This window comes from Pongo abelii, chromosome 16 (genome assembly GCF_028885655.2).
Source record: "Pongo abelii isolate AG06213 chromosome 16, NHGRI_mPonAbe1-v2.0_pri, whole genome shotgun sequence".
NCBI lineage: Eukaryota > Metazoa > Chordata > Mammalia > Primates > Hominidae > Pongo > Pongo abelii.
The window spans coordinates 37132366-37159999 of NC_072001.2; the positions used below are offsets into that span (position 1 = coordinate 37132366).

At 46.3% G+C, this 27634-nt stretch overlaps 1 protein-coding gene and 1 pseudogene across 3 annotated transcripts; both read right to left on the reverse strand.

The window, feature by feature from the left end:
• Positions 1–67: 67 nt before the first annotated feature.
• Positions 68–9850, reverse strand: LOC112129111 (actin, clone 302-like; annotated as a pseudogene).
• A 2176-nt stretch (positions 9851–12026) lies between these two features.
• LOC100439374 (golgin subfamily A member 8B) lies at positions 12027–22853 on the reverse strand. 3 transcript variants are annotated; one of them, XM_054532577.1, is made up of 16 exons: positions 22575–22853; positions 20760–20879; positions 19546–19626; positions 18661–18699; positions 18348–18395; positions 18179–18263; positions 17977–18083; positions 16888–16974; positions 16673–16780; positions 16380–16467; positions 15741–15997; positions 15290–15484; positions 15106–15206; positions 14923–15023; positions 14660–14815; positions 12027–14573 (listed from the first exon to the last, which is right to left on the reverse strand). In XM_054532577.1, the coding sequence occupies exons 1-16, from the start codon at positions 22620–22622 to the stop codon at positions 14371–14373; spliced, it is 1824 nt and encodes a 607-aa protein (XP_054388552.1). In that variant the 5' UTR covers positions 22623–22853; the 3' UTR covers positions 12027–14370. The 3 variants fall into 3 exon arrangements, with proteins under 3 accessions (XP_054388552.1, XP_054388553.1, XP_063572634.1); XM_054532578.2 differs by having other exon boundaries at positions 15290–15481; positions 22575–22720; XM_063716564.1 differs by lacking the exons at positions 20760–20879; positions 22575–22853 and having other exon boundaries at positions 15290–15481; positions 19546–19865.
• Positions 22854–27634: the final 4781 nt, after the last annotated feature.

Consider the following 27634-nt stretch of genomic DNA (forward strand, 5'->3'; position numbering starts at 1 on the left):
GGGCCCCGCCCGGTGCAGGCGGCCGAGGGGCGGGGAGCAGGCGGCGCAGCCCAGCCCGCCCGCGTTGTCAGGGCGCCGGCCGAGGGGCGGGGCTTCCAGCGCCCCTGGCGCCCCGACTCCTCCGCGCCCGCAGTGGCGCCCGCAGCCCCTCGGGCCACTGTTCCGCGGCTGCCAGGGCTGGAGCGGGCTGCCCCTGGGCTTCTGCCCCTCCGTCCTTCCTCTCTGAAGACCTGGCCTCCGCCTCGGAGCGGGAGTGGGTCTGGGGAGCTGGGCTCAGAGCGCCCTCGGTCCCCGCCCGGGCGTCTAGGTCACCCAGCAAGCGCGGATCGGGGTGAGGCTCTTGGGTTGGTAGGCAGGGAGGGACAGGTGGGCCGGATGCAGAGGCCGGCAGCTCGCGGGTGAGGCGGCGCCCCGCTCTCCCTATGGGCTCCTTGGCCCGGTCCGCGCCTCCTCGCAGGCGGACCACCTTTCCTTCCCGGTCCGGGGGGCGCCATCGCGCGGGGACTTGAGGCACTTGCGTCCTCTGGCGGCTGCATGGCGCCCCGCAACTCTCCACCTCCGCGTCCTGCCTGTGCTAGGCAGGGCCGCCTTTAGTGGTGTGAGGGTTGCTTGAACCCTTGAGGCGCCAGGAATCCCTAGTACACTGACGCATGTGCTTCCCATGAGCCCGACAAGGTCTGGCAGGGGAGAAGCAGTGGTTCCTGATCTCTGCATCTCTCTGGGTGAACGCAGAGGACACAGTAGTAATTCCCCTCACCCACAAGCTCCAAGCTACCCTAGAAAACAAATTGTTTAGCCTCAGGCCATCGTTTGAGATCAGGGACCAGGGAATTAGGTGGACTCTGAGATCCATTGCCATGACAAAAGGAGTAAGAGTCTCATTGTTTGAAGAAAGAATATGACATAAGTTCACTTTATGTCTTCTGCCCAGTGCATGGCAGTTAGGGGAGCCGAAGGAAGAAACTGAAAGAAAAAGAGACCTCTCATAACCAAGAGTGTTTGCCGCCACTGGGTTCTCCTTTAAACCAAACTCCAAATTAATCTGCTCCAGGAAATTTTCTGAGCCCAGGCTGAGAGGGTTGAAGGCCCATGCATCCTACTGAGACCAAGGAGCTGCACTGGGATATTTTTGTATATAACACAGAGGTCCCAACACAAATACATCATTTCCAAATTTTATTTTTGTATAGATAGGGTCTCGCTATATTGCCCAGGCTGGTCTCGAACTGCTAGCCTCAAGTGATCCTCCCACCTCGGCCTTCCAAACTGTTGGGACTACAGGTAGTGAGCCACCGTGCACAGCCCAAACCTTTTTTTTTTAAGCAAATAATTTCAGCTTTCTCACCAGAACCGAGAAAGTACAACTGCATGTATTAGTCTCCCTTGCCTTGCCTTTGGGGAGGAGTTGTGTGTGTGTGTGTGTGTGTGTGTGTGTGTGTGTGTGCGCGCGTGCGCGCGCGCGCGTTTGTCTTTTGTTGTTGTTGTTTTGGGACGGAGTCTTGCTCTTGCTCTGTTGCCCAGGCTGGAGTGCAATGGCATGATCTCAGCTCTCTGCAACCTCTGTCTCCCGGCTCCAAGCAATTCTCCTGCCTCAGCCTCCTGAGTAGCTGGGATTATAGGCGGGCACCACCACACCCGGCTAATTTTTGTATTTTTAGTAGAGACGGGGTTTCATCATATTGGTTAGGCTGGTCTCGAACTCCTGACCTCATGATCCACTCACCTCAGCCTCCCAAAGTGCTGAGATTACAGGTGTGAGCCACCGCACCTGGCTTTTTTTTTTTTTTTTTTTGAGACAGAGTTTCACTTTTGTTGCCCAGGCTGGAGTGCAATGGCACAATCTCGGTTCACTGTATCCTCCGCCTCCCGGGTCAAGCGATTCTCCTGCCTCAGCCACCTGAGCAGCTGGGATTACAGGTGCCTGCCACCATGCCCGGCTAATTTTTTTTTTTTTTTTTTTTTTTGTATTTTTTAGTAGAGATGGGGTTTCACCATGTTGGCCAGGCTGATTTCGAACTCATGACCTCAGGTGATCCACTTGCCTTTGCCAAAGTGCTGGGATTACAGGCGTGAGCCACCATGCCCAGCCTAGAAGGAGGTTTAAGGACTAAGATAATGTTCATAAGGTGGGAGACAGGGAAAGATGAGAGTGTAGGGAAGTTTAAATTTTTCCCTTGAATGTTTGATAATTTGAGTCTATAAAACAAACTGATTACATAGATTAAAGAGAAAAGAGGCTGCATTTTTTTTTTTTTTTTTTTTTTTTTTTGAGACGGAGTCTCCTTCTGTCGCTCAGGCTGGAGTGCAGTGGCACCATCTCAGCTCACTGCAACCTCCACCTCCCGGGTCAAGCAATTCTCCTGCCTCAGCCTCCTGAGTAGCTGGGACTACAGGTGCACGTCGCCATGCCTGGCTAATTTTATTTATTTATTTTTTGGTATTTCTAGTAGAGACGGAGTTTCGCCATGTTAGGCAGGCTGGTCTCGAACTCCTGACCTCAGGTGATCCGCCTGCCTCGGCCTCCCAAAGTGCTGGGATTACAGGTGTGAGTCACTGGGTCCGGTCTCCTACAAATTTTATTTGATGCACGCATGTGTGTGGGAGTCATACAAAATAGAAAAACTCAAAGAAATGGCCAAATGGTTGCTTTTATACCACCTTGAGGTTACAGAAAGAATGGGAGCTTGCATCTGGGCAAAACAGGTTATGGTGGCAAGACAGGTTATGGGAGGGGGAGAAGAAGAGGCCTGGCTAGCAAAGACGGTCTTGGTGAACAAATGAAATCTCACAGAGAGTAGCCTTTAGAAGGAATAGATGGTAAAGGTTTCTGTCAGACCTTTTAAGATGTCAGACTCTCAGTTAATCTCTCCTAAATCTGGACAAGGGAGAGCACCAGAGAAAGCCTTTCTGCATCAATGCAGATTCTCTGCAGATGCAAATCTCCCCCACAAAAGACAGCTTTGCAGGCTTTCTGAACAGTCATCTCAAAATACATCAAATTTGGAATGAAATTTTTTGGTGCTCTTCAAGAGCAATAAATACTATGAAAACCCAACTACAGGGGTAGAGTTTTGATAATCAAATATTTGCCAGTGTCAGTCATCCAGGATGAACTAAAAAGTTCATTTCTATGAATAAGTCATGAAAGCATCCACATTTCCCCTTTTTCCAGCCCCTCACCAAACTATTATGATGGCCTTTCTGCAGGCAATCTGAGAAGGGGCAACCCAGTTGTAGAGAATAACGTTGAGGAATTGATCATCTCTGGTAGCATCTGTCACTCCCTTGAAAATATCCACCAGGCTAGACAGGTTTCTCCTCCACCTGACCCCTGTATCTATATCAGTCACCATTACCTGGGAGTAACGGAGACAATGACATATCAATGGAATTCTGGATTATCGGATACCATTAATCTTCTGTTGGAAGGGGGAACCAGACAGAAGCCAGAAGTTACTCCTGTCTAGACTCCCTCCCAACCTCCCATGTTTTATAGCCTCAAAGAAGGCAGTCAGCATTCTCAGCATTCTTTTCTTCTTTTCCTTCTTCTCTTCCTCCTTCACCTCCTCCCCCCCTTCTTCCTCTTCCTTTCCCTTCTCCTCCTCCCCTTCCCCCTCCCTCTTCTTCCTTCTTTCTTCTCCTCCTCCTCTTCATCCCCTCCCTCCTCCTTTCCCTCCTCCTCTCCCTCCTCCTCCTCCTTTTCCTCCTCTTCTCCTCGTTTCCCTCCTCCTCCTCCTTTTCCTCTTTTCTTCCTCATCCTCCCTCTCCTCCCCTCCTCCTCCCCTTCTTCCTCCTCACTTCCCTTCTCCTCCTCCCCCTCCCTCTTCTTCTTCCTTCTTCCATCTTCTTTCTTCTTCTTCTCTTCCTCCTCCTCTCTGTCCCCTCTCTCCTCCTTTCCCTTCTCCTTCTCCTCCTCATCCTCCCTCTCCTCCCCTCCTCCCCTCATCCTCTTCCTCTTCTCCTCATCCTCCCTCTCCTCCCCTCCTCCTCTTCCTCTTCTCCCCTTCCTTTCCTCCTCCTCCTCTTCCCCCACTTCCTACCTCTCCTACTCCTCTTCCCCCCTCTCCTCCTCTTCCTTCTCCTTCTCCCCCACTCCTCCCCCTCCCACCTCCTTCTCCTCTTCCTTCTTCTTTTAAATAGAGGCAGGGTCTTGCTTGTTCATCTTAAACTCCTGGGCTCAAGCGATCATTCTGCCTCAGCCTCCCAAAGTGCTGGGATTACAGGCATGAGCCACTACTGGTGGCCCATCCTTTTTAAATTTTTAATTTCATTAATCTTATTTTCATTTCTTTTTAATAGAGATAGGGACTCACTATGTTGACCAGACTGGTCTGGAACTCCTGGTCTCAAGCAATCCTCCTGCCTCAGCCTCCCAAAGTACTGGGATTACAGGCGTGAGCCACTACTGGTGGCCCATCCTTTTTAAATTTTTAATCTTATTAATCTTATTTTCATTTCTTTTTAATAGAGATAGGGTCTCACTATGTTGACCAGACTGGTCTGGAACTCCTGGTCTCAAGCAATCCTCCTGCCTCAGCCTCCCAATGTGCTAGGATTACAGGTGTGAGCCACCACACTAGGACAAGATTTATTTCTGTTATGAACTGAATGTTTGTGTCTCCCTTCCCCCCCAGTTCATATGTTGAGGCCCTAGACCCCAGTGTGATGGCTATTTGAAGGTGGAGTCTTTGGGTGATAATTGGGTCTAGATTAGGTCATGAGGGTAGAGGGTAGGACCCTCATGATGGGATTAGTGCCCTTATAAGAAGAGAGAGAGAGAGAGAGAGAGAGAGAGAGAGATCTTTCTTTCCATGAGTACATATGGAGGAAAGGATATGTGAGCACACAGTGAGAAGACAGCTGTTCTACATATCAGAAAGTCGGCTCTCACCAGACACTGAATCTGCAGGTGCCTTGATCTTGGACTTCCCAGCCCCTAGAACTGTGATAAATAAATTTCTGTTGTTTAAGCCACCCAGTCGATGGCATCTTATTACAGCAGCCTGAGAAGATTAAGACAATTTCTTAAAGGTTCTTAGAGATGATTCCACAGCTTTCTTTTATCTATTATTTAAAGGAGGGCAGGTTTCTGTACATCTTGTGTTTTCCAAGATAGTTCCAATAATTTTATAATTTCATTTTTTTTCAATTAAGGCAATTCATACATGCATAGTTACACATAATTTTACTTTTATGCCTTTAATATTGTATTTTTTTTAATGTGCACTTTTATTGAACTGGTCTCAAGTCAGTGTACAGGTAACCCCTTGCTACTTTCACACCTCCACCCAATCCCAGGGAGACCAAAAGCCTTCATACACCTCAAGTTTAGGGACAAAAAGTGTGGCCACAGTGGCTCATTCAAAATAAAACAAAATAGGCCAGACGCAGTGGCTCATGCCTGTAATCCCAGCACTTTGGGAGGCCAAGGTGGGCTGATCACTTGAGCTCAGGAATTTGAGACCAGCCTAGGCAATATGGTGAAAACCCGTGTTTACCAAAAATACAAAAAATTAGCCAGGCAGGGTGGTGCGCTTCTGTAGTTCCAGCTACTCGGGAGGCTAAGGTGGGAGGATTACTTGAGCCTGGGAGGCGGAGGTTGCAGTGAGCTGAGATCACCTCACTGCATTCCAGCCTGGGTAACAGAGTGAGACCCTGTCTCAAAAAAGAATAAAAACAAAACAAAAACAAAATACAAAGTTATTAAGGCTAAGATTTAAAACATTTTGCATTACATAATTTACATGAAAGCAATGCTGTCACCTCCCCTGTGTGGACTTGGGAGAGGACTGGGCCATTTTCCTTAGAGAGAAGTGGACTGGCTTTTGGGAGGGCAAAGGAACTTCCTGTAACAATACATTTCATGATATTTGCAATAACTATTTAAAAAAAAGAACAGGCCTGGCATGGTGGCTCATGCCTGTAATCCTAGCATTTGGTAAGCCTGAGGCAGACACATCACCTCAGCCCAGGAGTTTGGGACCAGCCTGGGCAACATAGTGACACCCCTTTTCTACAAAAGATAGAAAAATTAGCAAGGCACGGTGGTGTGCACTGTAGTCCCAGTTATTTGGGAAGCTGAGGTGGGAGGATCACCTGAGCCCTGGAGGTTGAGGTTGCAGTGAGCTGTGATTGGGCCACTGCACTACAGCCTTGGTGACAGAGTGAGACCCTCAGAGTGAGGCCCTGTCTCAAAATAAATAAATAAAATAAAAATAAAAAATAACTGTACAATCCAAGTTCTCGGCCACATTGTAGAACTTTGGGGGATGCTCACTCCAACAGACTATTGTCACTTTCACTGTTCCAGCTTGTAAATCCTGAATCATCAAGCCAAAAAAAAAAAAAAAAAACCCACAACCAAAACAGAACCCCAAACCAATCAAACACCCCCCAAAAAACAAATAAAGCCATGCCAATCTCATCTTGTTTTCTATGCAAGTTAGGTTTTTGTTAAGAAAGGGTATAACACAACTAAGTAACAGTCTGCTTAGAAGCATTTGCAGTAGAAGATGGGGGCGAGAGAAGCGGGACTCGTATTCCTGCCTGCTGGTCCACATCTGCTGGAAGGTGGACAGCGAGGCCAGGATGGAGCCAATGATACACATGGAGTATTTGCACTCAGCAGGAGCAATAATCTTGATCATCATGCTGGGAGCCAGGGCAATGATCTCCTTTTGCATCCTGTTGGGCGATGCCAGGGTACATGGTGGTGCCTGTGGACAGCACTGCATTGGCGTACAGGCCTTTATGGATGTCCACGTTACACTTCATGATGGAGTTGAAGGTAGTTTCATGGATGTCACGGGTTCCATGCCCAGGAAGGAAGGCTGCAGGAGAGGCCAGGGCAGTGGAACTACTTGTTGCAGATGGTGATGACCTGACTCTGGAGCAGCTTGTAGCTCTTCTCCAGGGATAAGCTGGAGGCCATGGTGGCCGTCTCCTACTTGAAGTCCAGGGCAATGTAGCACAGCTTCTTCTTGATGTCACACATGATTTCCTGCTGGGCTGTGGTGGTGAAGCTGTAGCCACGCTTGGTGAGGATCTTCATGAGGTAGTCAGTCAGGTCCCAGCCAGCCAGGTCCAGACATAGGATGGCACTGGGGAGGGTGTACCCCTTGTAGTTGGGTAGTGTGGGTGACCCCATCACTGCAGTCCATCACAATGCCAGTGTACAACCAGAGGCATACAGCAACAGCACAGCATGGATGGCACATATATGGCGGGGGTGATGAAGGTCTCAAACATAATCTGGGTCATCTCACAGTTGGCCTTGGGGTTCAGAAGAGCTTCAGTCAGCAGCATGGGATGTTCCTCAGGAGCCGTGTGCAGCTTGTTGTAGGTGTCATTCCAGATCTCCATGTCATCCTGGTTGGTGATGATGCTGTGCTGGATGTGATATTTCAGGATCAGGATGCCTCTCTTGCTCTGGGCCTTGTCACCCACATAGGAGTCCTTCTGAGCCATGCCTGCTGTCATGTACTGGTTCCGTGGGCACCCCATGATGGAAGGCAAGATACCCTGGGGGGCATTGTCACTGCAAGTGTGGAGATATCATCATTCATGGGGAGCTGGCAGCAAGTTTGGACTGGTGGAGGAGTGTCGAGCGTGAGGGTCTGTGCTTGGGGCGGATACAGTCTTGGTCTAATATTTTAACATAAATTAACCGTATCAGAAAGAGTTATTAAACTTAGGACTCAAACCTATGGAGTAATAATTTAATACTATAATTAAATTAAACACAATCACATACAACAAACCCTCAATGATATACAGAAAAAGTTTTGATACTAATTTTCAATTCTTTATCTCTATGAAGCTGATGAAAAATTCTTAGGCAGTATGCCTGGTGTGGGATTTTGTAAACCAAGAATAATATTCTAAGCTTCCCAATCAACTGAATAGACCCATCCTCTCAGCCAAGGGCATTCCAAAATTAACCTGAAAAACTAGTTCAGACCATGATGAGATGCAGGGGATGGGGTATGCCTTATTTACACTCTCCTGTCTTTGGAATGCAGGCACGGGTGACCAGCATTAACATTAAAATAGAGATCTTAAGAATAAAACAGACTTCCTGTAGCAATAAGACACCAAATTCCAGCCTGACTAAAAGAAATCGAATATATATATATACATATATGTAAAACACTTTGATTTCTTACATATATATTATTATTATATATATTTTGTTATTTTACTGAGACGAAGTCTCGCTCTGTCGCCAGTTCGGAGTGCAGTGGCACGATCTCAGCTTGCTGCAACCTCTGACTCCATGGTTCAAGCTATTTTCCTGCCTCAGCCTCCCGACTAGCTGGGATTACGAGCACACACCACCACACCCAGCTAAGTTTTGTATTTTTAATAGAGATGGGGTTTCACCATGTTGGCCAGGATGGCCTCGATCTCCTGACCTCATGATCTGTCCACTTTGGCCTCCCAAAGTGCTGGGATTACAGGCATGAGCCACCATGCCCAGCCCCAAAATATATTTCTTTCAGATATATGTATATATATATAAAATACAGATTATATAATGTGTGTGTGTGTGTGTGTGTGTGTGTGTGTGTATATATATATATATATATATATATATATATTTTTTTTTTTTTTTTTTGATGCAGAGTCTGTTACCCAGGCTGGAATGCAGTGATGTGATCTTGGCTCATTGCCACCTCTGCCTTCCGAGTTCAAGCAATTCTAGTGCTTTAGCTTCCCAAGTAGCTGGAATTACAGGCATGCATTACCATGCCCGACTAATTTTTGTATTTTTAGTAGAGATGAGGTTTTGCCCTGTTTGCGAGGCTGGTCTTGAACTCCTGGCCTCAAGTGATCCACCCACCTTGGTCTCCCAAAATGCTGGGATTACAGGCAAGAGTCACCAAGCCCAGCCTTCTTTGATATATTTTGAAATGGTCCTGCAAAGCTTTCTCTCATTGGGAAAATCTATATTCTATAGAGAATCCTTGATTCTTTCCTGATCCAGGAAGGAATTAACTGAGTCTGACACCTTTTTAGGTCTGATAAGTGTCAGGCCAGTGAGCCCAAGCTAAGCCAGCTTGTCCCCAGTGACCTGCATGTATACATCCAGATGGCCTGAAGCAACTGAAGATCCACAAAAGAAAACAGCCTTAACTGATGACATTCCACCATTGTGATTTATTGCTGCCCCAACCTAATTGATCAATGTACTTTGTAATCTCCCCCACCCTTGAGAAGGTACTTTGTAATTCTCCCCACCCTTGAGAATGTACTTTGTGAGATCCAGCCCCTGCCCGCAAAACATTGCTCCTAACTCCACCGCCTATCCCAAAACCTGTAAGAACTAATGATAATCTGCCACCCTTCGCTGACTCCTTTTTTGGACTCAGCCCGCCTGCACCCAGATGAAATAAACAGCCTTGTTGCTCACACAAAGCCTGTTTGGTGGTCTCTTCACATGGACACCTGAGACAATAAGAGCTCTGAGGCCTGCTACCTGAAGGTTTCATATGCATGATAAAGCCTTGATCTCCACAACCCCTTATCTTAACCCAGACCTTCCTTTGTATTGATTCCAGGTCTCCAGATAATAAACTCTTTCTCTTTTTGGTAGAAGATAGCTTAACACACACTCCAAAAAACTTCTTTCAACCACTTGTCAGCTAGAAAATCTTTGAATCCACCTACGACCTGGAAGGCACCACCCCTCACCCCCTCTACTTGTCCCACCTTTCCTGACCGAACCAATGTACATCTTACATGTATTGATTGATGTCTTATGTTTCCCTGAAATGTATAAAACCCAGCTGTAGCCCAACTATCCTGGGCACATGTTCTCTAGATCTCCTGCGGCTGTCTCATGGGCCATTGGACCTCATATTTGGCTCAGAATAAATCTTCAAATATTTCATAGAGTTTGACCTTTTCATCAACAATTTCTATTCTTTTATCATTTGTTTTCCTCATCTTTTGTGTGTCCTGCAGTGTCCTTGCTTCTTGCCACTTCTTGCCTGGTTGTTACTTCATTGTATTGTCAGAGGAGTTTGAACCAGAGTGACTCCATCTTGAATAGGGGACGGGTAAAATAAGGCTGAGAACTACTGGGCTGCATTCCCAGGTGGAGAGGTATTCTTGGTCACAGGATGAGATAGCAGGTCAGCACAAGGTACAGGTCACAAAGACCTTGTTGACAAAAGGGTGCGGTAAAGAAGATGGACAAAACCCACCAAAACCAAGGTGGCAACAAAAGTGACCTCTGGTTGTCCTCACTGCTCATTATACACTAATTACAATGGATTAGCATGCTAAAAGAGACTCCCACCAGCACATGACAGTTTACAGATGCCATGGCAATGTCAGGAAGTTATCCTATATGGTCTAAAAAAGGGAGGAACCCTCAGTTCCACAAATTGCCCACCCCTTCCCCAGAAAACTTATGAATAATCCACCCCTTGTTCAACATATAATCAAGAAGTAACTGTAAGTATAATCAGTTGAGCAGCCCATGCTGCTGCTCTGTCTATGGAGTAGCCATTCTTCATTCCTTTACTTTCTTAATAAACTTGCTTTCACTTTAGTCTATGGACTCACCCTGAATTCTTGCTTGGGTGAGATCCAAAAACCCTCTCTTGGGGTCTGGATCAGGATCCCTTTCCGGTAATGTCTTCTGGTTGAACCACAAAGGGACAATATTGAGGAAACCTCTGACCCAAAGAAAACAGCAATACCAATTGGCCGACTTTGAGTAAGAGGAGGGGTACATTTAATGTGGGTAAAGGATGGAATTGGGTTAGAGGCCCAACTTAGGAGGGTTAGAGTCCCTACTAAGAGAGAGTTAAAGGCCTCTCTTAATAAAAGGCAAGGACGCTTGACCAAACTTGGGTTCGAGGCCCGACTTAGGAAGGTTAGAGCCCTTCCTAAGATTTAGGGGGTTACAGGTTAGAGGTCCCTCTCAGTAAAGTCTGTCTTGGTTAAAAACAGATTTGGCATTATGGGATATTAACTGCTATTCTCTTTTGATTAATCTGCCTTGCACTGTTTGCTGATGGCTGTGGGTGACAGGGTTAGGCATGTACAGGATCACCGGATATGGGAGCATTTTTCTCCCTAAAGTGGGGAAGTTGAGAGCTGATGGAACTGCTGGAAGAGATCCCTTCATTACTGAAAGGCGGGTGCCTGAACTTTTGATTCAGCGTCGCTGCAATGGATGGGTCTTTCTCTGGCCTCCCGGAGCTATGTGTTCTGCCACAGACAATGCTTTTCTCCCCTTTTCGCCTTTGTCTTTTCTATCTTTTCTGTTACTCAGAGCAACTGTCTGCTCTTTCATCTTGCCCAGAGACCACATGTTGAAAATCCTGGTTGGAAGATCATTGTACCCCACTTTTTTTTTTTTAGCATAAAATCAAGAAGTAACTATAAGTATAATCAGTTGAGCAGCTGATGCCGCTGCTCTGTCTATGGAGTAGCCATTCTTTATTCCTTTACTTTTTTTTTTTCGAGACGGAGTTTTTGCTTTTGTCGCCCAGGCCGGAATGCAGTGGTACTCTCGACTCACTGCAACCTCCACCTCCCAGGTTCAAGCAATTCTCTTGCCTCAGCCTCCTGAGTAGCTGGAATTACAGGCACCCACCACCACACCCAGCTAATTTTTGTATTTTTAGTAGAGACGGGGTTTCACTATGTTGGCCAGGCTGGTCTCGAACTCCTGATGTCAGGTGATCTGCCCACCTCGGCCTCCCAAAGCACTGGGATTACAGGTGTGAGCCACCGTGCTCCATGGTAACTTTTCAGAAAACTTTTTTCTACATTTTGCCACACTTTTTAACATTTTTATCTGATAATTTTTTCACCCCAGAACATTTTTAATCCCATACCTTTTTTATTTTGTGTTCTTTTAATAAACACTTGCATAGTTATACTACAATTTTGTGAAAATGAAACAGATTATCTCATGCCAAGCATGCCCAGTATTTGCACAGTATCAATACCTTTAATACTATAGTTTTCAAGACGCGCAAAATAAAATTTTAAGGCAAAAACAGCACTTTGCAACAATTTAATAATTTATTACATTACAGTAGCATCACGCCAGCAGTCAATAATGCCACTTTAGGCAAAAGTCTTTCAGTATTTCCATTATACATTCTGTTAACAAGAACTCATACATTGGTAAAATTCTTTCTAAGAAAACTTGGCAAATAAAGCTTTGGACTGGAATTGGCATTTCTTTCTCTACTTTTCCTTCCCACCATTTCTTTCTTTCAAACTACAACATTCATATTTTAAAATGTTTTAACTTATTTCAGAACATTAAGATAGCAGTTACATTTTTTAATATTTATATTATTTTAAAATGACTCTTTAAGATACAGTTTTAAACCCACGGGCTAGAAATCATACCACTGTTAATTAGCCGCATTATTTGGTCTAATATTTTTTCTTTATCATTCTGAAACTGGGTTTATCTAATACATTGATAAATTCATACAGTTTGGAAGAGTCAGTTGAAGTCACAAGGACCCAATATCTGCCCTCTTTCAGTGAATTCCAGCAAATCTGTTATTCCATTGGCAAAATCATATTGCTGCTCTCCTGTTAATCTCATATTTATAAAAGGATCATGAGGATGCCAAATGCTAAAAATAGAGATGATCTAGTAACTAGAAAATCCCCACCCCAGGGAGCACACATACATATCTCCCTACAACCTAATAATGTGATGTGTTTTGGAACACAGACATTAGATCTTCATGGAGTTTTAACTGTTGATTCTTTCCCAAGCATCATCAAGTTATGATTTAGGCAATGTATGACTGAAATGCATTCATTCATCACTCATAGGCACAATCACATAAATACTGCACAAAATATGTCCCTGACTGAAACTGAGAGGTACAAAAACATATTTCACTCTTCGTAAAAAGTTTGTGAGGAAATACAACTCTGCGATTGTATAAACACGTTTCCTGATAATACACTGACATTCACAAACAGTAGATTGCACTGCAGTTTGTAAACATTTTAAGTTGCATAAACTTCTCCTTTATTTTCAAACATAGTATAATACTGTCTACTAAAATTCCTTTTTGTTTCAACTAAGTACTCTCACATATATTAGTTTATAATAATGTTTGTTATTAAAGTGTTTTCCACTCAAGGAAAAGAAGTAAATTCCTATGTCAGAGTAACCAAGGTGGTTGAAGAATAGGTATTAGCCAGAAACGTCTAGATGGTAAAATCAATCTTCAAGCCTCAAAGAAGCTCCATGAACAGAGAGGAATGCCAGGCACCACACAGCTTTCCTTCACTCTAATTCATTCTTGACCAGAGCCTGTATGCCTGTTCCAGGGACATTTAAACTCTTAAAGGATTTCTTATGATCTTTACTAAATACATTAAGAAGAATGCCAACCAGTGCCCTTTTGTGTACTGGGACAGGAAGTCGTGATTAAAACAGGTAACATGAACTCTGACTTTAAAATGTATTATAGATACAAATGCTCTAAGCTAGGAAAGGTTTTCCACATCCACAGCCAATGATGGGAGCCTTTCATTCCTCGGAAATAAGCCCTTTTTAGGTCATTGGAAAAGAGTACAACTGCTGCAGCTCACGATGCAATATCTTCATGAGCCCAGAGCATATACAAATCCTAAGGGAACTGCCACAGTACAGTGCTCATTCTTGGCACCGGAACAAATGAAACACACTCTATCCTGCACATACCTGCCAGAGGAGGCCACTTTCCTCTTCTGTGAGATTTAAAAAGCTCCCCCAAAAGGTTATTACTCCCATCACCAATACACAGAAAATGGAGGAAAGGCTTGTTTCCAGTTCTCGGCCTTTAAACAACTCTAAATGTCAGTACTCATAGTGGCATATTACAAAGTAATAAACAGTGCACACTTGGGGGCAAACCACATATTGAGCTAATGAAGAGCTCACTGTGATTAAGATGAGATCAAACATAATAGCAGAACATAAGCAAATTTTATCTGAATTCTGTAATGAATATACACGCTGAAATAACATTTAAAAAGCACGGGAGCCTATTCCAAACCAGCGAGAAGAGTTTTGTGCGACGAGTGGGTCTTTGTGTGTTTGAACTCCCACCACGTAAGGGCAAACTCGATATGCATGCTAATGCCCTACAATTATGAAATTAAAAAAGAAAAATGCTAAAGGATGCCAGAGTGAACATCAGTGAGAGCCACAGAGACCCACTCTCCTTTAATTTTCTACAAATAAACTTAAACTATAAATTAGAAACACAAATAATCATGAGTGGCTGTAACATTCAAATGAAGTAAATGAATTGTGTAGGAGATTAACCCCGTAACTTTGTTTCGTTTTTAACAATGTCTTGAGCAGCTCTTTGATGATGGTGGTGTTTATCTCTTTCTTCTGGGCAGCCAAGCCCAGCAAAAGCATGGCACACAGGGGTTGCTGCCCAAGCCTGGGTGCTCTTGGTGGTCCTGCATCTCACCAAGGAGCTGCACGATTGGCTGTGCAGTAGGGTTGTCCTGGGAAGAACCCTCCCTGGCTTCTCCTTGCGCAGGCTCCACGCTGTTGGTGAGGCTCACCTCACAAAGATCTTTGGAGAGAGGGAGGCGGGGATCTGAGTGGAGTGCTAGCCCCCCGTGCTCCTGCCTGCTCACCCCGCCTGGGGGCTCTACTCACCACCATGCATGTCGGCAGCCCCAAGCTCCTGGGGGGCTGGGGCTCCTGGATCGGGTTCAGCAGCAGGGTTCCGGGCAGCGGCCAGGAATTTGCCGTGCCCCTCGTTATAGTTGGCACAAGCCGCAACACCATCTCCTGCAGCTCCAGCAGCTTCACCTGAAGGGAGGGGTGCTCAGCTGTCAGGCCGCTGCTGGCGCTCACCCTCATGCCCACCCCCACCCGCACCCCCACCCCTACCCCCACAGGGATGTTGCACACCCTACCTTCCCCTCCTCCTTGTCCTGGGCCAGCCTGATGATGTCCTCCTCCAGGTGCCGCGTCTTTGGCACTGCCCCCTGGCTCTGTTAGAAGGCGATGCACTTTCCTGCGGGAGGAAAGGGCTCAGACGCTGGGGCCCCTCCCACAGCCCTGCAGCTCCCCCTGCCGTGCCCTGGTCTTCCACTCACTGATGGCATCTCTCTCTCCAGTACTGGATGAATCGAACTTCCAGTTTCTCCACATGCTCCCTCAGGTCCGCCTTCTCCTCCAGGAGGTCCATAAGGCCGCTCTGGAGCCAAAATTATGGGGTCACATCTCAGCAGCGACCTGCCCCACCCCTGCCCTTCTTGGCCCATGCTAGGACTCACTCACCTCCAGCTTCTCCATGACTTCCCACAGGGCCCGGAGGGTCTCCCCACTCACAGACTCGCCCCCAGTCCCTGAGGCTGGGGCTGCTGCCTCTGGCTCCTTCTGGGCCGAGGTGACCGTCTCCGTCACCTGGCCCAGCTTCTCCTGCAGCTCCTTTACTTGCTGCTCCAACTGCAGGGCGCTCTTGTCCTCGTTCTTCTGGACAGAGAGAAGCAAGTTCTGCAGCTGGAGACCCCAGAACTTGGTGTCTGCCTCCCATGGCACCGGGAAGGGTGGAGGCAGGTTAGAAAAATACTCTCCTCTCTCCCGCAGCCACCAGAGCAAAGCTCTGGCTCACGGGTGCCTTTGGAAGTAATATTTCATGTGAGGGCCGCACTGCCCCATTTTACAGGTGGGGAAACAAAGGCCTGGAGGGCTAGGGAGGCGGGCAGGCTCCCCAGGTGAGGCAACCCACCAGCTCCTCGTAGTCGCTCTGTGGCTCGGCCAGCTGCTGAAGCCTCTTCTCCTGTTCCCGAAGCCTCTCCTGCTGTTCCTGAAGCCTCTCCTCCTGCTCGCGAAGCCTCTCCTTTTGCCCACGGTTCAGGAGATTGATGCGCCGATTGTTTTCCACCTGAGCCTGGAGCTCTCCTGCCACTCTCTCCAGCTCCTTCCTCAGGTCTTGCAGCTCCACCTCAGAGGACACTGCTGGGGGATCCGGGGGCAGTGGTTCAACTGAGAAAGGAAGCAGATCATAAGGGCCTCTGGATTCTCAAAACAAAAAAACAAAAAACAACAAAACACCCTCCTCTTGGCGCACAGCTCCTCTCAGGCTCCCCAAACTTGGCCTCACTGCTAATGATTCCTTGCACCCGGATGGTAGCCAATCTTCCAAACCACTTTCAGATAGAGAGCACTGTGGGTGGCTGACAACGGGCCCTCTTTGCTCATTAGGACACTGAGGCTCATGGAGATGACAAGACTTGTCTCCCGGCACAGACCTCTTTCCCTCTGCCTCAAAGCCCTGCCATCCACCCACCTTCCTGGGGCATTCTAAGCCACCCCCACAGCCCTCTGATGCCAGTCCTGCTCCCAGGTCATGCCAGTCACATCTTACCCGTCTGGTTTTTGAGTTTGGACAAACTCCTCTCCAGCTCTTCTACCCGATGCGTATCATGCTTCTTCGCCTCCTTCAATGTGCAAACCTGCCCAAAGCACAGGGGGAAAGGGCCCCGGAGAGAGGGGCTGGTGGCTGGACAGGCTGCCATCTCCCTCTCTGCCCCCACCTCCACAAAGCCCAGACCCAGGACCACCTCTGGCTGCACTATTCCCATTTTAAAGATGCCCAGAAAGATCCAGTGACCTATCTAAGTTGTTGGGGGGGCGGGAGGCTGAAGGGTCAGATCTCACCTCCTGCGACATTTTCCTCATCCTCTGCTGCCACTGGGCCCTCTCTCCTTTTATTTGTTGCGCATATTGATCTCTCTCCAGCTGGACTTCTTTAAGTAACTCCTTCAACTGCAAGAATGGGCACAGAAGTTAGGAAAGGCTGTCACTGGTCCTCACCTGCTCCTGGCCACCTGGGGTCATCTTCCTTCCACATCCCTCCCTCTGCAAAACCTCACCTGTGTCATGTGTCGTTTCAGCAGTATCTGCTCCCTTATGGACTGCTCTAACTGCATCTTCATAAGTGCTTTACTGCGGCTCGAGAACTGGATGGTGAAGAGTGAGAAGTTTCGATCTGGGGAGCCTGGGCCATTCCACACAGTGCCCCTTAAAAGGGCTAGGGCTAGACCCAATATACAACTTGGCCAGTAAAGATCAAGGCATTTCCAAGCCCGTGGTCTGGTTTTGAAAAAAACTCAGTGAAGTTGGAAGGGACGAGGAGAGAGATTAGATAATATTGCTATTGTTATGACTATCACTGTTGGAACCTTTATGGAGTGCTTCAGCAGGTACCTCGCTAGCAATCCCATTGAATCCTCGCAACCACCATAGGAGACAGTTACTATGATTACCTCTCTTGGGTAGATGAAAAAACATGGAGTATTTTGAGGTTAAGTGCTTGCCTAAGATCACTTAGGCAGAGCTAGGATTTGAACACCCAGGTCTATCAGATTCTCTAAGCCCATTTTTCTTGCTGGGGGTGGGGGCAGAGTCAGGAAGGGGAAAATTAATCTTTTATTCACTTTTTGAAAGGATGATACATTCACATAGTCCAAAACTCAGAAGGTATAAAAGGGAAGTATCTCCTAGCCACCCCGTTGCTCTCTTCTGAGTTGTTTATGAACACTTGCAGACATGTTTTATGTATATTATCATAGTGTGTACACACACACACACACACACACACGTTTCCTCTCTCTACAGAAATGGTAATATACTAAAGATACCCTTCTGTACCTTCACAGTATAAGTACCCAATACCCCACACCCCACCTAGGACTTGGCCAAGACCACGGCCAGGTAAGGGCAGGGCAGCCACTTGGCCTCCAAGCTCTGCATCCAGTGCTCGCTCCCCACCATGCCCCCCAACTCACCCACAGCAGCTGACTCAGCCTCAGGCTGCCTCTAACAACCATACACAAAAGCAGTGAGAAATGGCCATGCTGCCTTCTGGGCAGGACACTCCATCCTCCAGAAGGGACCTTTAGGCTCACTCCTTGATCTGCGAAGCCGGGCTCCCAGGGGACAGCGCAGGTGGTTGGACTCACCCCATCCGGCTTCTTCTGCATGGCGGCGACAGCACAGAGAGCCCGCTCTAACTCTCCTGTACGCTGTGATGAACGTTGCAGGCGGCCGGCCAGATCCTTGGACTCGTCTGTAATGACAGAGTTGAGATGGGGCTCAAAGGACTCCCCCTACAGACCTGTCAAAGTGCCAGGTTGAAGGATGACAGGGTGCCCAGATTCCCACCTTCAAAGTATCTGAGAGAACGTTTCGTGCGATACAGGTCCGTATTTAGTTTCTTGTTCTCTATGTTCAATCTCTGGATTTGAACCTTTGGGAGAAAAGCCAAGCAAGTGCTGAAATGGAAAGAAACACTCTCCGGAAGACAGGAGGAAACTTCACACCCTCCACTCACCTCTAGCTCCCTTTGGGCTTTCTGTTTTTCATTGTTTGCTTCCTTTTCCTATAAGAAGAGGAAGACAGAGCTCTTACCAGGGAGAGGCAGAGATGGCACAGCAAGAGACATGCCCCCAGAATGCCACCAATGCCCCAGGACAGACCCACCCATGGGACCAGGTTATCAGGGGCCCTGTGGGGATGGGGTGGAATCTGAGGAGTGAGCCTTCTTCCCCAGGCTGGGAGTAGGCGAGATGAGACTGGGGCCTCTACATCTGAGTGTCCCCCAAACCCAGCAGTCATGTCACGAGCACACAAAGAAATCACGTTACTTCTTCCAGCTGATGTTCCACTTGTTTCTTCTGTTGTTTCTGTGGGGAGAGTCAAATTAAGGTGATGGAAGGTGGCCCCCTCAACTCTATTCCCCAGACAGGAAGCAGTAGGCAGGGGCCAGGAATGGATTTTAAAGGCAAAGTTCTCAGACCCAATGGGAACAGGAACTGTTCCTATGCTCCCAAGGACAGAGGATTTGGGTCTTTGTTGGTTTTCAGCCACAGCCACAGAACTCAAAGTCTGAATCAGGAATCTCTTGAGAGGACAGCAACATAAACCTCTAGAGATGGAGTTTGAGAAAGGCTCCCCCTTCTGCCAGCTTGTGATTTAGAAAAGTGTGTTCATTTAATAAACATTTACTGAGCACGTATGGGCCAGGTACGGCTCTTCACAGCAGATATAGGATGGAAAAGGACAGACAGGAGCTCTTGGCCCTGAGGTTTCCATTCCAGGAGGCCTTTAAATCTCAGACTCTCAGAACTAACAGAGACCTTTGATACTCACTACCTCCTCTGGAAACACGAGCCCAAAAAGGAGAGGTGGCTTGTCCAGAATCAAAGATCAAATTAGGTACTGAGTCGTGGCAAAAATACAGGGCCCCTGACAACCAGTCAGGCCAGCACTTCCCCAAGAGGCAACAACGCCAGGGCGTGTGTAGTAAGGACTCGAGTAGGGGCGTCTGGAGAGAAGAGAGTCGGCAAAGAGGGCAGCAAAAGAAGAGCCATGCTGCATGCCCTGGGGTCCCTCCAGGTGAGTCCTGGGTGCCCCAGCTCCCTATCTGCCCTTGGCGCCAGGGGCCCGCAGCCCCCTTCTTCAGGGCCCCAAGGGGAAACCGGAGCCTAGGATTGGCAGCGTGGAAACAGGGGACCCCACTGGACTCTTACCAAAGATTTGATGGTGTTATTCAGTCGACTGATTTTTACGGACCTCGAGTCCAGGACTGCTGCTTGTTCTTGGTGTGGGTTCTGAGGCGCATGCAGAGAGGAGGAGGTGGAGGAGGAGTTGGGGGAGAGGTAGAGAGAATAATCATTAGGGCTGGGGTGTGTGTGCGCTGTCTCAGCTGGCAGAGAGGCACCCAGTCCCCGTTGTGGGAGGAGGGTGGAGGGCTGGCCTGCGGGGTCACTGCACCTCTGCCCAGAGCCTGCTACCTCCAGATCCTTCAGGGTAGCAGATGATGTAGGGCCCTCCCCGTGGATACCTGTTGCTGACTACAAGAGATGAGAGTGCACATGGAGATGTTCTGTCCCCCTCAGTATCTGAGCCCTCCGACTTCCTTTCTTCCCCATCAACTGGCAACATTTTCTTTTCTGCCTGTCTTGGACCTTTGTCCCATAACTCCTTTGTGCCAACTTCTCTCATGGTTCTTATCTCCGCACCATCCCACCCTGGGGCCCTTTCAGTGACTCCTGATGGCAAGTGACTGTTCTCATTGTCCTGGCTTCCCCTTGAGACTGGGGATGAGGAAACTCAAACAGCAAAGACCATATCCTGGGTGTCCTGGGTGTTGACAGCAGGCCATGTACTAGGGATTAACATAAAATCAACAATTATAAATCTCATTTAAACTTCACAAATACAAGTCAAACAATACCACCTCTATTATACAGATGTGAAAAGAGAGGCCCAAAGAGCTCAAGCAACTTGCCCTAAATCATATCCCTAGCAGACGGAGAGGCAGGATTCAAACCCAGAATTCTTTTCTTTTTTGAAACAGAGTATCTCTCTGTCTTCCAGGCTGGAGTGCAGTGGCGTGATCTCGGCTCACTGCAAGCTCCGCCTCCTAGGTTCACGCCATTCTCCTCCCTCAGACTCCGCAGAAGCTGGGACTACAGGCGCCCGCCACCACGCCCGGCTGTTTTTGGTATTTTTTAGTAGAGACGGGCTTTCACCGTGTTAGCCTGGATGGTCTCGATCTCCTGACCTTGGGATCCACCTGCCTGGGTCTCCCAAAGTGTTGGGATTACAGGCGTGAGCCACTGTGCCCGGCCAAATCCAGAATCCTTAACTAGTACCCAACAGTCCATCCACAATCTTAACAATTGCCCTCTACTGCCCCTTGGGTCCCCTGTCCCCAGGAGCCTGTCCAGGCAAGACTCACAGCCTCAGATGAGTGGCAAGCACCAGAAGCGGCTGTCTCAGGGTTACTGCCATTTGCTTTCCTGTTCCTCTTTGCTGCTGCTGGAACACCAGGGCTGTTTCTCTGCCAATATTCTTTTAACTGTGGGAAAGAAGAGCAGTAATACTCATGAGAACTATCAGCCCCTACAGCCACATCCTCCTTTATAGTTTTTATAAAATACTCATATACCATCTGATTTCATGACACCAACCACTCTATAAGGTGTCACCATCATTTAGGGACAGAGAAGGATTGATATCATGGCTAGAAAAAAAGAAAAAAGGAAAAGAAAAAGGTGATACTGGAACTTGGAAACCCAGTCTTCTGACTCTAAGCTCTGGGGTTTTGCCAAGAATCAGCAGCTGCCAGGGACCAAACCCAGAGGCAGAGGTAGAAAAGGAAACATGAAGTAGGCAGGAGCTGTATGTCATGTGGTTTAGAGTCATACATCCTCACACGTCTGTTAGTGGGAAGAAGTGCACCAGTACCTCCCAAACTTTTATATCAATGTGTCCTCATGGCAGAAGGCAGCCTTTCAGTGAAATCTGGGAATTTACCAGAAAGAGGACAACCCAAGCCTCATTTCAGAGAGAAGTCTGGCATACTCTTAGAAACCTATGGGACTGCCATCCCTAAGTACATTCATGTTTGTTCTCTTGATCTCAAGAGAATCAAAGGAAACTGATGCTTCAGAAAGATGTCCCACATTTATCCTGTGGTACTCAAAGCACCCCAGGTTAAGACAATATGAGGAAGATTCAAACTGTCAAGTTCAGTTTCCCAAGGTCTATTCCACAGAAGATGAGGAAATCTCACTTCAGAGACCACTGACTGAAGGGCAGTCTGGTCCCAGAACCATGGAGAATGAGAATATGAGGTGGAGAACTCAGAAAAAAATGTTAAAATCTCTCTGGAAAGTAGAAGCCTGGGAGAAAACCAAACCAAACCAAACCCATTCTCCAATTGCCATCCAGAGATACTGTCAACGTTTTGAGTTCACGGGGGAAGTGTAGGCTTTTCCCACCATCAACATCTGTAAGGGAGTGAGGCAGCCTGAAACCTCTTGCTCCTGGGTCCCATAGTCTCCATTCCCCTTCCAGCTGGAAATTTCTGCTGTGACCAGAAGAACCAGAAATGGGGTGACAACGCTTAGGGGACTGGGCCATAAGACCAAAGCCAGTCTTGCAGTAATGACAGTTAGTAGACAGACTGTGACATCACTACATTCTACTCCTCCTAGTGCGGGGGAGGGACCACATCAGCGCGATGTCCGATTCGCCGCTCCACGATGCGGGAGGGAAACACAGGGTTGTGACCCAGGTCCTTAGAGACGCCAGTGGAAAGAGCCCAGGGAGGTCGACCTTGAGGCAGCAGGAGGGGAGGGCAGAGTCTGCAGCAGGGAGCCCCAGGAGTCACCAGCCCAAAGTCACCCAGGGACAAGCGGCGAGGGCGGGGCCTGGGGCTGGGGGGCCCAGGTCCTTGGAGACGTGAGCCCAAAGAGCCCAGGGAGGTCCAACTTGGGGTGGCAAGAGGTGAGGGCCCAGTAATGGAGTGGGGAGCCCCAGGAGTCACCCGCCCAAAGTCACCCTGGGGTGATTGGCGAGGGCAGGGACTGAGCTGTTTGCTGAAGGGGCAGGGCTGACTGACAAGACTTTTGTAGGGGGAGCCCAGAAGTGCTGGGGTTGGGGGGCAAAGTCCAGTGTGCCTCAGGAGTAGTATGCACTCTGGCAGTGGTCTTGTCGTCGGAGGGGATCTGTGGCTGAGTTGGGGAGCCATGACCTGGTACGTCTTTACCTTTTTCTTGGCTGCAGCTAATTTGCTCTGTCGAGTTTCTTCTGCCATTGTGGGGTGGGGAGGGAGGCGGGGTTGGGGCCACGTCAGCAAAATCCCAGCGAGCACCGATCAACGCCTCCAGTCACCTAGCAGGCAGCTGCGTAACTGAGCCAGAGGAGGCGTAACCAGGGCCCCAGTAGAATGCGGAATAGGGGTGTGGCCTTAATGCTCCAAGCCCATTGGTCAATGAGAAAGATGAAAGGGAAAGGGGGCGTGGCCAGGCAGCAGTGTATCCAGAGGGACCTGTGGCTCATCAGGAAAGCTGCCCATGCAACCGCTGTCCCCACCCACTCTGAGAGAGGGGAGGGGCTGGCTTTTGCTTTAAAACCTTTAAGACTTTAAAAAACATATGTGTGTACACTTTATATATATGTGTGTGTCTCTCTGTGTGTATCTATGTGTTCCTCCAGAGCTGTCTTCATCAACCAGCTTCTATGCAAGGTCTATGATTTTGGCCTATACCTTTCATCTTCAAATACTGTACAAAAATTACCAGTATTACCTGAACTGAGATACAGATCCTATAAAAGTGGGAAATCCATAGCATGCTTGATGATTAATGAAGCAGACTATATTATCCAACATTCCAATAAAATAAAATAATCAAAATGATTTCTTTTTTGGAAAAATGTTTCTCTTAATTCTCCTATATTATTGTTGTTTTTTTTTTTTTCTTAAACAGGAAAGATGGTTAATATCTGTAAAAATGCAAAGCTTTTGGGCTGGGTGCAGTGGCTGACACCTGTAATCCCAGCACCTTGGGAGCCTGAGGCGGGTGGATCACCTGAGGTCAGGAGTTCGAGACCAGCCTGGCCTCCATGGTGAAACCCCGTCTCTGCTAAAAATACAAAAACCAGTCAGGGGTGGTGGTGGTTGCCTGTAATCCTAGCTATTCAGGAGGCTGAGGCAGGAGAATCATTTGAACCCGGGAGACGGAGGTTGCAGTGATCCAAGCTCACGCCACTGCACTCCAGCCTAGGTGACAGAGCGAGACTCCATCTCAAAAGAAATACAATACAATACAATGCAAAATAAATTTAAAAAGCTTTCAATTTAATAAGCACTCAAAGCTCTTCACCGGTTTAAAACAAATACAAGGCCCATTTTTCTATAATCACCTGGACTCTCTAAGCCTTGCAAAGGAAACTGAATCTCTCACTTGATACTTGGCTATGAGTTGCAATCATGAAAACCAAGAATTGTGTTATGTCACTGTGTACTGCTTGTTACGTGAATTTCACACAAGGCTGGGATCAAGGGTTTAATCGTTCATGATTGGCTCCATAACCTGTGTGCTTCTTACCCCAGACAAACTCAGCTTTTGTCTAGAGTTCTACAATTTATAGTTAGTAGACAAGAGTGGTTCTCAGTAATGTAGTCTCTGGACTAGCAGCACCAGCAGCACCTGAGAACTTTTTATAAGAGCAAATTCTCAGGCCCTACCCTGGACCTGGTGAATCAGAAACTCTGGAGAAGGGCTCAGCAATCTGTGCTGCAATAACCCCTCCAGGTGCTCAGGAACCTCTGGCATACAGCAGGTAGAAAAATGTGTTTCCTTCTGTAGGTCCAAAGCCAGGGATACTATATGTTCTGTCTCGATATGAAACAATGACATGCAATTAAAACACGTAACTCTCCTTGCTACTCCCACCCTCTATCCAATGTGATTTATTTTTATGAGTTCAATAAGAAAACAAGTGGCAATCAGACGTTTAGTCTAAAAAGTATATTTACAAGTATTAGTTCTCATCCAGCCTGATCTCATACGAAACCACTTACATCCTCTTACAGCTAAAGTTTTAAAAAAGTATCTTCACAATGTAAGTCTCAGGCACAGTAGGAGTTCTATAACAAAATACCAAGTAGATCAGAATGTCCATGCTTACTAGAGAAGACAAGTGGAATCATTGGCTATATTTTCAAATTGCGTTCAAAGGAAATTTAAGTTCTGAATTTTTTTCACCTTCATACTTTCAAGTTAATAGAATTCAACCAGAACACTCCATTCCTTCAATCAAAGCCTCTAGCCCGGCTAAGTTTTACTGTACTACTTCTTGCTTTCAATGGATGTAAAGCAGCGTCCTGGTAGGCACATTTTGTATACCTGCAAAGATGCAGAACTAAACAGTTCTTCCATCTGTTCCATATTAAAACAAAAGCCCTGTAAACCTTGGATGGTGAGTGTAATACTTCAGCACTGGCTCCAAAGCCTCAAATAGGAAAAGATACCAAGAACATCACTAGCAAAGAAAACTAAACTCTCGGCCGGGAGCAGCAGTTCACACCTGGAATCCCAGCACTTTGACAAGCCAAGGTGGGAGGATTACCTGAAGTCAGGAGTTCAAGACAAGCCTGGGAAGCATTGTGAATTCACATCTCCACAAAAAATTTTAAAAAACAGCTGGGCGTGGTGGCACACACCTGTCGTCCTAGCTACTCGGCAGGCTGAGGTGGGAAAACTGCTTCTGCCCAGGAGTTCGAGGCTGCAGTAGCTATGATTATGGCACTGCACTCCAGCCTGGGTGACAGAGTGAGACCTAGATAATTACATTCTCTCCTGCTCCTGTTTACACTAAAATCACTAAGTTAAAACGCTTTCCAATTTGGCAGGATAAAAATTAAGTGAAATGTGACTTTGGAGTTTGGAGGGAGAAAGAAGGAAGGAACGAAGGGATGGAGGGAGGGAGGGAGCAAAGGAATGAAGGAAGGAAGGGGAAAAGGAAGAGGAAAAAGAAAAGAAAGGAAAGGAAAGGAAGGAAAAAGGAAGGAAAAGGAAAGAAAGGAAGGAAAAAAAAGAAAAAAAGGAAAGAAAGGAAAGAAAAAAGACAAGAAAGGAAAGGAACAGAAAGAAACTAAAGGAAAGGAAAGGGAAGGGAAGGAAGAAAGAAAAAAAATGAAATGACAAATTACTTACTGGGAGAAAGTTTTAGTAAACTCAATGACAAATAAAAGGTTTGTATCCTTAGCCTATAAAGAAATCTTTAACATTACTCAGAAAAAAAAATGATTTTCAACAGAAAATGGGCAATGGAGAATCACGCACTTCTCACAAAAATAAAAATGGCCAATAGGTATATAAAAAAGATTCAAAAGCACTAGAAATCAAGGAAATGTCATGAAAACAATGACATTTTCTGTATAAAGGTGCAAAGATGACAAATGGAAGGGGGAACCTGGAGCTCTGTCCCTGTTGGTGGGAGTGTAAACTGAGCCACTTTTCCTGGAGGATAATTTGAAAATTTCTATTCAAGACCCTAAACATTATTACCCTCCAGAAATTCTACTTCTATGAATTCAGTCCAAAAATGCTTGCTTGAGTCCATTCAAATGTATATATAAGAAAATTCACCTCTGCGGTGGCAATGATTCAATTAATATACATCCAGCCATTAAAAATGATGACGCCAGGATATATTTACTGCCACAGAAATATGCCCAAAATATAGTAAGTGACAAAAGACTATCTAGTATGATTCTACTTTTTAAAATGTTTACATGCATAAAAAAGTATAAAAAGCAACAAACCAGAATGTTTTGAGTGAGAAATTAAAGACTTTTCTTAATATTTGTCATCCAAATTATTACAGAAAGAATGTGATTTCCTTTGTAATCAGAGAGAAGTGTTATTTTCATTTATTTATATTTAAATCTCTTTTTTTTTTCTTTTTTTTCTCCCGTATGTGTCCCATGTAGGCTAGAATCCCTGCCTCCTGAGGGAAACCAGCCCATTTTTGGGAAGTGCACTATATAAAGCTGCCCCATCTTCCTTTTAAGAGATCGGGAGACACTTTTATTTCAAATTGTTTTATTGTTCTCAGAATATATATTTTTTAATATATGAAATTGAGGAAAAGATAAAGGAAAGGCTGACTCCCCACCCTCCTGGGGCTACTCTTCCAATTTTTGCTGCTATTGTTATGTATCAATATTCACTGGGTACTAAAAAGATGGGCAGCCCCTTAGATCCTTTTTTCTTATCTCTTTCTCATAATCCTACTTCATTCCTTAATTCACTTATTTTTAAAAGGGTCATGTGTACAAATACATAGTTCAGAAAATTTTTAAATGTAACTATCTATAAAAGTATGTGGCTAAATCCCATTCACAGTCTTATTCTCCTTGCGGCAAAATCCCATTCAGAGTCTTATTCTCCTTCCACAGCCAAACACTTTTAATTGGTTTTTTATATATCATTTCAGAATTTATCTTTGCAAATACACACATACGACGCCATTCCTTCTTCCTTTTAAAAAATACATACATACAGACACACATACGACGCCATTCCTTCTTCCTTTTAAAAAATACATACAATATATCCGAGTTCTTCTACAAGAGTACAGGGGTCTTTCTCATTCTTCTTTGCAACTGCACAGTATGCATCATTTGGATGTACCACAGTTTACTTAACCAGTTCCCTGTTGGTGGAGACTGAAATCATCCCTATCATTCTATTACAGGCAATAATGCCAAGCATAACCACCTACACACACCAAGTTCATTTCTGAATCTGCCTTTGATGAAGCCTCTGTTTCAATCACCAGAATGTCGCAAGGCTGAAAAATTAGCCTCTTTTATAGTATTCATTATGTACAGCAGTATGTAGCAAAAGACTCCCCCGGGCAAAGCAAATGTACTCTTTGGGGATTTACTTCATAACAATAAGTGGATAAACAGAACACCAAGGAGAACCATTTTTATTTAACCATGCATATGTATGTATACAATACATGCATATGCATAGAAAGCATAAATAAATCCATCAAAGCATTAAGCATTGTCCCAGTACGGTGGATCTATGGAGTGCTTTATAGACTGCCCTCCTTGACTATCAAGTCTTTCTAATTTCACAACAGTAAATATATACACCTTTGCAATATAAAATTTCAAAAAATGCTAACTCCAATTAAGTTGCATATATTCCTTCAGTCTTCCCTATATTTGTATGGTGCTTCAGAGTGCTCAAATATCACTTCATTAAAAACATTTATTTATTTATTTTTCACAAATATAGAGATGTC

Excerpts from the sequence above, each read along its gene's own strand:
- LOC100439374 (XM_054532577.1), bottom strand. The coding sequence starts at position 22,622 with ATGGCAGAAGAAACTCGACAGAGCAAATTAGCTGCAGCCAAGAAAAAG. Across the intron at positions 18,700-19,545 it reads ATAACACCATCAAATCTTTG|AAACAACAGAAGAAACAAGT; the intron begins GTAAGAGTCCAG and ends CTCTCCCCACAG. Across the intron at positions 15,485-15,740 it reads AGAGCGACTACGAGGAGCTG|AAGAACGAGGACAAGAGCGC; the intron begins GTGGGTTGCCTC and ends CTCTCTGTCCAG.